This window comes from Gopherus evgoodei, chromosome 1 (genome assembly GCF_007399415.2).
Source record: "Gopherus evgoodei ecotype Sinaloan lineage chromosome 1, rGopEvg1_v1.p, whole genome shotgun sequence".
NCBI classification, from domain to species: Eukaryota; Metazoa; Chordata; order Testudines; family Testudinidae; genus Gopherus; species Gopherus evgoodei.
The window spans coordinates 215,590,699-215,602,077 of NC_044322.1; the positions used below are offsets into that span (position 1 = coordinate 215,590,699).

At 47.9% G+C, this 11,379-nt stretch overlaps 1 protein-coding gene across 1 annotated transcript; it reads right to left on the reverse strand.

Annotated features, from left to right (window-relative positions):
• Positions 1 to 413: 413 nt before the first annotated feature.
• NOP2 (NOP2 nucleolar protein) lies at positions 414 to 11,379 on the reverse strand. Its single transcript, XM_030535569.1, is given in 20 exon segments — positions 414 to 930; positions 1,281 to 1,411; positions 2,560 to 2,657; positions 2,759 to 2,881; positions 3,620 to 3,709; positions 3,961 to 4,100; positions 4,354 to 4,494; positions 4,609 to 4,696; positions 4,775 to 4,864; positions 7,103 to 7,302; positions 7,687 to 7,841; positions 8,515 to 8,558; positions 8,888 to 9,060; positions 9,063 to 9,107; positions 10,699 to 10,724; positions 10,726 to 10,802; positions 10,968 to 10,996; positions 11,068 to 11,081; positions 11,184 to 11,259; positions 11,262 to 11,379. Coding segments are annotated over 20 exon segments (2,004 nt in total). The 5' UTR covers positions 11,290 to 11,379; the 3' UTR covers positions 414 to 694.

An 11,379-nucleotide genomic window follows, 5' to 3' on the forward strand; every position in this document is an offset into this window, starting at 1 on the left:
AGCCTTCCAGCAGAAGCAATTCCCTTCTATCCTTTGCTAGCCTCACTTATTGAGCCACATCAGCCAAAGGGTGGATGAAGAGGCAAATGAACCAAGATGTAAGGCAGCCCCCATCACTGGCCCAGGAGAGAAAGAAAGGGGCATAAGAGAAGGGTTTGAGAAGGAGGATCGAAATGACTGGAGTGGATGACAAGACTGGAAAACAGGAGGGTCAGAATAAGGACAGGACACAAAGCAAAGAGGTAGTGAGGGAGAGTGATGAGAAGACAGAACAATGGAAGCCAAGTATAGAGGGAGAGGCCACAGTGCAGCACAAGAACAAGTGGCTACAGCTGAACATTTACTGCAGGGTCCAGTTACACTACACGGAAATAAATTCCTGCCTTAGACATATAGGGAGAGAGAGAATTTGATCAAAGTATAAATCTTTAATGAATTAGGATCTATCAATCCAGCATCCCAACCCCATGCTGGGGGAAGTACACTGGGCTGCAAGTCCAAAAAATGTTCCTTCTGTAGGGGTAATAGTTGTCCCAGACACTTACTGCTAAAGCAACCATCTGCACAAGATGGCGAAAAACAACCCTACATGGGTGGAATCTGGAGAGTCCCTGAGCTTCAGCCTTCAAGGAGAATGTCCCATCCCTGCAACTCTCATGGAATCAGACACCAAAGCCCAGAGAGGCAGTCCCTCTTATTGTCTATTTGGGTGCACTCTGTGCTGCTTCCTGGCAGGTGGCCGAGCTCCTGGACTCTGGGGAAAGGGCCTCTTATGCCTTTGCACAGAACCTCCCTTTGAAGGGGGCTGCCGCTGCTTCTTCTGCCCCGTGGTGACTTTCAACTTCTCAAGTTTTTTCTTTTTAAGCTGTGGCTCTGCAGCTACTTCTGGAGCAGATGCTGGACTTGCTGTTTCCACAGTAGATTCCTCATCTAGAAGAAGAAACAAGAGTCAGAGAGGAAAGTGCGGAAGATGTTGTGGTGAGCAAACAGTGTTGCCTGGATGGCAAGCTCTCTGCTGCTCCACACCAGCCAGCATTGTACATGAGCAAGGTAGCAGAGCAAGGGGGAGGGATAGCTCAGTGGTTTGAGCATTGGCCTGCTAAACCCAGGGTTGTGAGTTCAATCCTTAAGGGGGCCACTTAGGGATCTGGGGCAAAAATCAGTACTTTGTCCTGCTAGTGAAGGCAGGGGTCTGGACTTGATGACCTTTCAAGGTCTCTTCCAGTTCTAGGAGATTGGTATATCTCCAATTATTATTAGCAGCTCTGGAGTTCAGTTACCTTTCTGCATTTTGGGGATGGCATTAGAAAATTTCTTGAGCTTGGCGATGAAGAACCCATCCATGTTATGGGTGTGAGGGTAGAAACGCCGTGTGGATTTGAGGGATGGGTGGAAGCGATGCTCCTTGAATCTGAGGGGGAGAGAGAAGGAGAGAGGAAATATTAGTTTCCCAATTAAAGTCTGAGGGTTAAAAACAGAGCAAGCTTCCCTGATAAATCATCTGGAGAAAGGGGTAAAAAGTGAGGTGGCAAAGTTTGCAGATGATACTAAACTGCTCAAGATAGTCTGCTTTAGTCTTAACTGAAGAACTTCAAAAAGATCTCACAAAACTAAGTGACTGGGCAACAAAATGGCAAATGAAATTTCATGTGGATAAATGTAAAGTAATGCACATTGGAAAAAATAATCCCAACTATACATACAATACGATGGGGGCTAATTTAGCTACAAGGAATCAGGAAAAAGATCTCGGGGTCATCGTGGATAGTTCTCTGAAGACGTCTATGCAGTGTGCAGAGGCGGTCAAAAAAGCAAACAGGATGTTAGGCATAGAGAATAAGATGGAGAATATATTATTGCCCTTATATAAAATCCATGGTACGCCCACATCTTGAATACTGTATACAGATGTGGTCTCCTCATCTCAAAAAAGATACACTGGCACTAGAAAAGGTTCAGAGAAGGGCAACTAAAACGATTAGGGGTTTGGAACAGGTCCCATACGAGGAGGGATTAAAGAGGCTAGGACATTTCAGCTTAGAAAAGGGGAGACTAAAAGGGGATTTGATAGAGGTATATAAAATCATGAGTGGTGTGGAGAAAGTGGATAAGGAAAAGTTATTTACTTGTTCCCATAATACAAGAACTAGGGGTCACCAAATGAAATTAATGAGCAGCAGGTTTAAAACAAATAAAAGGAAGTTCTTCACACAGCGCACAGTCAACTTGTGGAACTCCTTGCCCGAGGAAGTTGTGAAAGCTAGGACTATAAAACAGTGTTTAAAAGAGAACTGGATAAATTCATGGAGGTGAAGTCCATTAATGGCTATCAGCCAGGATGGGTAAGGAATGGTGTCCCTAGCCTCTGTTTGTCAGAGGGTGGAGATGGATGGCAGGAGAGAGATTGCTTGATCATTACCTGTTACGTTCACTCCCTCTGGGGCACCTGGCATTGGCCACTGTCAGTAGACAGGCTACTGGGCTGTATGGACCTTTGGTATGACCCAGTATGGCTGTTCTTATGTTCCTCCCCACAGCCCCCAGAGACTTAACACACACCTGATGAATCCTTCCTTGCCAAAGTCCAGCCCTGTGGGCACCAAGCGAACATTGCGTTTCTTCAGGGCATAATCCACAACCCACTCATTCTCTTCCACCTGCCAGAGACCAAGCATTAGAGACAGACTCTGTGGAGACTCTCTGAATGAGAGCTCCCCCAGCACATGGGCCAGCTGCCTGGCACCCAAAGGGAACTCACCATGATGGAGCAGGTACAGTACACTATGTAGCCCCCCGTCTCGGAGGCAGCATTGACTGAGTCAATAGCACTGAGAATCAGCTCCTTCTGAAGATGAGCACAACGCAGGACATCCCTCTCATCCTGAGAGACACAGAGGGGGGTTAGAACACTTGAGCTATGCTGATCCACTCCTTCCCTTGGCCTAGCTCACTTCACCCTCTAGGCCTGCTGCGAATGGAGGTGTGATGAGAGCAAGAGCCACCAGTGGTGAGGTAGCAGGACTTAGGTGGGCTTCTACCCCTAAATCTGGTCCCAGAACAGTGTGCGCGAGGGAGACAGGTCAACTTCTTCGGGTTTCTCTGATCCAGACATCTTGGTGCAAGGACAAGAGTCCAGAAGCCCCGCTCTTCCATGGCCTGCGGGCAAGTTCACATCTCACTCTATACCTTACACCAGCAGTTTTCAACCAGGGGCCCTCCGAGGGGGTGGGAGGCACAAGCAAGTTTCAGGGGGTCCACCAAAATAAACCAGAGATCAGGGCCAGTGTTAAATTCACTGGGGCCCAGGGCAGAAAGCTCAAGCCCAAGCCCCTTCTCTCTGGGCTGAAGCAGAAGCCCAACCAACGTAGCTTGGTGGGGCTCCTTGTGTCTGGGCAATCGCTCCCATTGCTGCCCCCTAACACCAGCTCGGCCCTGGCTTTTAATCTACTGACAAACAATTGTTGTTGCATGGATGGACAATGGAATTTTTATAGCATGTTGTGGGGGCGTGCAGGGGGGGACCTCAGAAGGAAAAAGTTTGAGAACCCCTGAACTACACCACAAATCACCCAAGCTCCTTTCCATCTTCTCCTGAGCTGCCCCCACCCAGGCTGCTCACCTTGTTGGTTTTGACAGCAGGATCCTTGGAGATGACACCTGTGCCACTGCAGGGAGCATCAAGGAGGACACGGTCAAACCCACCCAGCACCTAAAGGTGGGTGGAGAGACAGAGGTCTTGGACTCAATTCCATTGAAAGGACAACAAGGGGGACAACGGAGAAAAGGGGAAATTGTGGGGGGAGGGGAAGAGAGATACCCCATTGCTTTCTCTCCCACCCCATGTGCATTCCTTTCTTGTGAGTCACCCACCCGCTGCATACAGTCAAGAAGACCATAGCTGGATTCCATGAAGCCTTGTGACGGCCACAGCAAGCATGAAACTACCCAGTGGCTGCATACCATGGGGAACTGGCGTCCATCGCAGTGGCTCAGGACAGCATTGGTGACTCCCAGACGGTGCAGGTTCCCCACCACACTGCGCAGCCGCTCAGCACTGCTGTCGTTGGCCAGGATCACACCTGTGTTCTTCATCAGCTGAGCTGCCAGAGGATGAAGGTTACATCAAGACCCAATGCGCAGCCCCACCACACTCTCAATCAGCAGCAGGAATACCCTGCCCCCCCATTCCCCAGTGGACCCCTCACTGTCTCCCACTCCTACCAGGCAACCCATCCCCTAGCTTCCCTCTATTTCCCTGTTCCCACGCATCCCCGCAGACCTCTTTCCCCCAGGCTCTCCTCCCAAACTCCAGGGCCTTGGTCCTTCCCTCATCCCCCAACCCCTGTTAGGTACCTATGTAGCTGGTCTTGCCTCCTGGGGCACAGCACATGTCCAGGATGCGTTCATTCTCCTGGGGGGCCAGAGCCATGACAGGGAGGAGGCTGGAAGCTCCTTGTAGCATGTAGTGTCCAGCCAGGTACTCAGGGGTGGCACCTGGGGGGCAGGGGGTGGAGGAGAGGTGAAGAACAGAGCCATGAGAAGAGGGGAAGCAGCCAAAAAAAATGAGTCAGTCAGCTCAGCCCTGTGAAGGGAGGGTCAGTTTCTCACCAATGGGCACAGAGGAATCGTAGACAACAAGCCCAGTTTTCGACCACTTCCCCAGGGGGTCAAGATTCACACCACGATTAATCAGAGCCTGAAGATGAAGACAGAGGGGTGAGATCTTTGCTCCATAACTGGGACAGAGGTTGAGGGACCATGATGCTTTGCTCACCTGTGCCAGGTCTCGTCGCCGTGTTTTCAGCGTGTTGGTACGAAGTGTCATGGGGCGAGGAACCTCATTAGATTCTAAGAAGTTGACCAGCTGGAAACAGAGTCAGAGTTCAGGGCCAAAATGCACCACCAGATCACCTAGACTGTCTTCCTGTACATAACAGGCCACCCACCAACCCCTCCCAGTACTTGCAAGCTATGCCCAACAACCAAAATTAGAGTAAAGTATTACAATCATCAGGAGACTAGGCTGTTGTGTGCTACAAGCAGAGAACAGGAGGAACCAAGATGCACCAATGCCTGAGGCCTGTGCAGTGGCAGGGAAGCATTTACAGGAGATATACCCAGATAATCCCGGCAAATGATCCACACTCACATGCTGCAGAGGAAGACAAACCCTCCCTCCTGCTAGGTCACTGCTAATCTGAGCTGGGGGAAAATTCCTTCCCAAACTCATGAGGTGATCAATTAGACCCTGGGCATGTAGCAAGAACCAGTTAGCCAAGCACCAGAGACACAATGATCAATACCACCTCTGAGCCTTGGCCCACCCTGTCCACTGACCCTTCTCCAGCTGTGGCCATCTCTGATGCTTCAGAGGAAGAAAAAAAACCAGAACACATTGCCAAGGAGGGAGTCCCTTCCTGACTCCTGCAGGTGACTAGCTGAAATCTCGAAGCATGAGATTTTACAAACATTGGACATGAACCAGAAGGAACTTCCAGGACTGCCAAGACCTGCACTCAGCCATATAATTCCACTGATAAATTTGTCCAACTCTTGTTTTCCCCCATAACTTCTAGAATCTGTTCCAGAACCTGTCCTCTGATGGTTAGAAACCGCTTTCTAATTTCCAGCTTGAATTTGTTCACGTCCAGTTTATATCCACTTGTTTTTGTGCCAACATTGTCCTTTAACTTAAATAGCTCTTCACCCTCCCTGGTGTCTACCCCCTATGTAGATGTATAGCGCTATCATATCCCCTCAGCCTTTGTTTTGCTAACAAGCCAAACTCTTCCAGTTTCCTCTCATAAGATAAGCCCTCCATTCCCCGTTTAAATTCATCTTTGTTGAACATGGGAGACTAGAACTGTACACACATTCCAAATGAGGTCTCACTAGTGCCTTGTATAAAGGCATTAATTCTTCTTTACTGGAAATGCCTTGCCTCACATCCTAGCCTTTTTCACAGCCGCATCATGTTGGTGGCTCAGTCACCTGTGATCGGCCCATACGCCCAAGTTGCTCTCCTCCTCTGTTGCTTCCAACTGATGAGCACCCAGCTAATAGCAGACCCTATGTCCATGAACTTGCACTCTGTGCTATTAAATTTCCTCCCATTTCTGTTACTCCAGTTTTTAAGGTCATCCTGTTCCTGTATAATATTCTGAACCTCCTCTCTATTGATCATGTCTCCCAACTTTAGCAGCAGCAAATTTCATTAGCACTATTTTTTGTGCCAAAGTCATTAATAAAAATATTAAATACGAGGTCCCAAAACCAATCCTTGAGGAACTCCATCAGTTCCTCCATCCAGTCCAATAGTTCACCTTTCAGCATAACTTGTTGCCTTCTCTGCTTTAGCCAGTTCCTTATCCACTTGACAATGCTTGGACTGATTCCCCATCCTTCCTAATTTAACTAACAATATTCCATGTGGTACTGTGTCAAACAGTCTACCGAAGCCCAGATATATTAGATCTATTTAGATAAATTTAATTATTCTTTTCTTCACAATTTGCTCTAAAGCCCTGCATGCTACTGAGGTCAGACTACAAGGTCTGTAACTGCCCAGGTTACTTTCTTCCCGTTTTCTTAAATACAGGTACCGCAGTTATTCTCCAGGGGAGGAAGGGGAGAAAAGAAAATGAGATAAACAGGGGAGGGCAGCAAGGAAGCCAGATCCATATCTGGGAACTGGGTGGGCAGACGGGTGAACACCAGTCAGTGTGGATGTAGGCTGGGTGAATCAAAAGAACATAAGAACGGTCATACCGGGTCAGACCAAAGGTCCATCTAGCCCAGTATCTGCTTACCAACAGTGGCCAATGCCAGGTGCCCCAGAGGGAGTGAAGCTAATAGGCAATGATCAAGTGATCGCTCTCCTGCCATCCATCTCCATCCTCTGATGAACAGAGGCTAGAGACACCATTCTTTACCCTTCCTGGCTCATAGCCATTTATGGACTTAGCCACCATGAATTTATCCAGTTCCCTTTTAAACATTGTTATAGTCCTAGCCTTCACAACCTCCTCAGGTAAGGAGTTCCACAAGTTGACTGTGCGCTGTGTGAAGAAGAACCAGAAGCATACCTGGATGGGGTTCATACCTCAGGGAGAGGGAAGAGCTCCATGAGCTTCTTAAGCAAGAAGTCACTGTAGGAATAGTAGGCAGCAAGGTCCTGGCGTAGCAATGTGAGGTACTCCTGCCGGGCACGTCCCGCCTCCCGCTTCACCCTGAAGTCCTGCAGCACCTCCACATTGTCCTTGATACGCTGATGAATGAGGTGCAGGTCAGGTGGCTCAGCAGGTAATGAGGCAGTTAAGGAATCAAGAGAGAGAGTCACACGACCCTAGGCACTGCTTAAATGTGAATACTGTGTGCATACAAGCCATGCAATGCACAGCTGCCTCTAGGGGATGACTTTCAGGCTACACATATGGCAACACAAATGCCTTTGCTGTTATGCTGGAGTGTGCTACTTCCCCTCTCCCCCCAATCACACACAAGCGCAATTTAACACATGCAGGTGATATGGCTCCTGTGATACACTAGTGCAGCCTATCATAACCAATACATCTCCTCTATGCAACACACATGTACAACCCCACATGGTTCTGTGCAAGAGTGTTGGTGCTCATCTGCGTTGTGTACAGAGTTTATGTGCACCACACACGTGAGAGGGAAGGATATTCTCTTTCTCGATCTCCTCACCACTGGGTAACACAAATTGCTCATCTATCTCCATATTGAGCTGCAGGTCTGTGTCCTCCTCTTCCTCCTGCCCCTTGCTTCGGCTGCTCACCCGCTCCTCCTCTTCTTCACTGTCGCCCTCACTGAGACCTTCCCTGAGCATAAGAGAGGGAAGGGTTTGCATTTACGCATGGGAACCTTCATCCTCTCCCTCCCCCCACGAAAGCAGAGACGTGTCCATTCTGGTACCCACAATTCCAGAAGGATGGTGATAAATTGGAGAGGGTTCAGAAGAGACGTGAGAATGATGCACGGATTAGAAAACCTGCCTTCTAGTGATTAATTAAGCTAAATACATAGGCTCAAAGAAACAGTGAAGGGGTGACTTGATTACAGTCTATAAATACCTACAGGGGGAACAAATATGTAATAATGGGCTCTTCAAGCTAGCAGAGAAAGGCACAGCACAATCCAGTGGCTGAAAGCTGAAGCTAGAGAAATCTAGATGGGAAACGAGTACATTTTAATGGCGAGAATAATTAGTCACTGGAACACTTTAGCAAGAGTCGTGGTGGATTCTCCACCATTGGCAATTTTTAAATTAAGACTGGATGTTTGTCTAAGGAACATGCTCTCGGAATTATTTTGGAGAAGTTCTATGGCCTGTGTTAACACAGGGGGATCAGACTACATGACCACAGTGGTCCCTTCTGGCCTTGGAATCTAGGCATGCTAGAAATGTGTGTGTGTGGGGGGTAGTAATGGAAGAGACAGCCTCACCCCAGCCTAGGAGAGAACCCGCTGGCCTCTAGCTCCTGAAACCCTCACCTGCCAGACTTCTGCTTCCGGGCGGCTTGTTCGATGGGCAGCAGCTAAGAGAGCCATGGGAGAGTTAATGAAAATATGGCATCAGATGGCAAATCCCTGTTACCCCCCCATTCCTGCCCCTATAAAACCCACTCACTCTATGCGAGAGCACATACAGACCAGCAGCAAGTGAAGGCAGGATTAAGTATTCTATCCTGGACCCATCCCCCACTCTTGAAGTCTCTCTCCCATGGGGATAAAGTCTTTCAACTCCTCCCACCCACCCCAGGCCTCCTCCATCTCAGTGATAAGGTCACGATGTCTGAGTCCCACACTACCCCCAGCTGGGGAAGTCTCAAGTGTTTTACTGTCACATGCAAGTCAGAGTTCCTACCTCCTCTTCCTCAGAGGACGAGGCTCCATAATCATCCCCCATGCTCTCCCAGGCATCCACATCCTCATCTCCCTCACTTTCACTGGACTCCAAACGCTCTTCTTCATTATCCCCAGCAGGCTGTGATCTCTTGGCTGGAGTAGAGAAAGTGAGCAGAGGGTGCCGAGAGGTGCTGGCCCCCTGCATTTTCCTCCTTTCTGTGGTGATGGCTGCTCTGCGGCTGCAGGCAGAAGAAAAGGTTAATGATTTGTAACAACCCCCAAAACCATCTTGTCTGTTCAATGCAAAATAAGAGGGATGGGAATTCTGCACTGTAACTTCTAGCTAGAAGGGCCAATTAATTCTCTGTCCCTCAGTTTCCTCACATTCAGTCAATGGGGATTTATGACACACATCCCTTTTTCACAGGTCTAACACGGACTTAAAATTCTATTGTTTGTTATGATATTTCTCTTGCTTGTTCCAAGTTCGATTCCTACTGCTACATCAGCATGACACCAGAGCAACCTTTCACAATGCGTTATGTGGAGCAGCTAACGATGGTTTACAGTCGTTGTTCCTTTCTCCCGTTCCTTCCTTTTCCAAGGGGGAACACCCCCCTCCCCCCCCCCTTTTCTTTTTTTTTTTTAAATCTATGATGTGGTATGAGTTTGTATAGTGAAGGCAGGTCACAGAAACATGTTCCTATACTTGTAATGGAAAAATAGTGAGGTTTACAGTAGCTATGGTAAGGATGGTCTTGTAGAAGGCGGCACTGGATTGGGGACTCTGCAGATTTGGGTTCAGTTCCTGACATCACCACAGACTGTGCGTCTCTGAACCGGTCTCAATTTCCAAATGTAAAATAGGAGTCACAGTATTTTGTTCATGTCATCTGTTTAGATCGTAATCTCAGAGTTAGGGAGTGCCTTTCACTATGTTAGTGCAGTGTTTAGCACAATGAGGTTGTGATCTGGTTGGGACCTTTAGGGTACGTCTACACGCAGCTGGGAGTGTGTCTGCCAGCCTAGGCTCGAGTAAAAATAGCAGTGTACACACAGCAGCACGGACAGAGGCTCAGAGCCACCACCCAAGCTTGGACCCAGGAGGACTGGCAGGTTCTGACTTGGGGGGCTAGCCTGAGCCACCATCTGTGCTGTAATATTTATGCTGCTATTTTAGCGAGCAAGAGTGAGCAGAGCTAGCACTACTCTGTCTACCTGGGCTGGGAGGCTCACTTGCAGCTGCAGCACAGGACATACCCTTTGGCACGCCATAAACACAAACTCTTCATTCTCCTCATTACTAAGTGGTTCTTGGATCTGTGAAGATTTCCCTCTACACTTTTGGATTAGTTCCCAAAAATTCCCAGATCCTTCAGTGTATCCTAGGCCCAGGTTATTGTGCACCCTGAGGTCAAAGACTAGACCATTGCATTTGAAGCTGTATTTTATGAGGAACCAGCATAGAAAGCAGAAAATAAGTCTGATGTGCCTGCTCTCAGTGTTACTGAGGAGACACCGTTTTAAAAATCCAGGTTTTACAAAATTTAATTTGAGCCAAAATTAAGTTACGGTGGTTACAAGGCGCTTCTTAGTCCTGTGCAATGTATGTGTTTAAAACCCTGGCTACTAAAGATGCCCCCAACACCCTGGAGGTCAGGTGGGGGCAGTTGAAAGAGATGTCCACTGCTTAAAACGACCTTAAGCTATGCCAGACTCTACTCTGCTCACAACTGGGGATGAAAGTGAGATTTAAGAATTTAGAGCATTCGGAACTCGTCATTAGAAAAATGCTTTTAAATGATTGAAGTCAACTCATTAAACACGTACTTGAGCTGATGCCATCCATCTCCCCTTATCTGTGGCTTCTTTAGTGAAGCAGATTTTTTCCTAGCTTGGGTTTTTCCTGACTCCATTTGTCTCTTTGCAGCCCTGAAAACACATGGAAAGGTGAACAAAAAGAATGAATGAATAGAAAAACCCCTCTGACATCAGAAAGCCTAACAAACCCCCTCTGGACCTGGGTCTGCCAGATTGCAAATAGTGCCTTGGATCTATCCTCTTAGAGGAGAAATTAATTCACGTATTTGTACACTCACTTTTGGTGCATGGCTGGATAATTGTTCCACTGTTATCAGTAGCTAGAAACAAACAAAGATGAAAGATAATTAAGAGACTGGTCACAGAAGGAGGACAAACAATAGGATGATGTCCTTATTTAAAAGCCCTTACAGGTGTGATTGCATGTGGGAAGTGCATGCATGTGTGCATGTGCAGAAAATGTAGAAAAAGGATACAGAAACAAAAACGCTTACCCTGGGGGAAGAAATTTGGCTAATTCTACCTCTGCTCCCTTCTGTTTGCGGGCTTTGCGCCCTGGGCCACGTTTTCCTTCCTCAGTACATCAAGTTTGCGCCCCATAGTACTGTTCACCTTGGGGGTAAGTGAAGGAAAAGGAAGGAAGGAAAATGAGATAAAAGAAAATAGAACAGACCCCCCTCCACCACACAC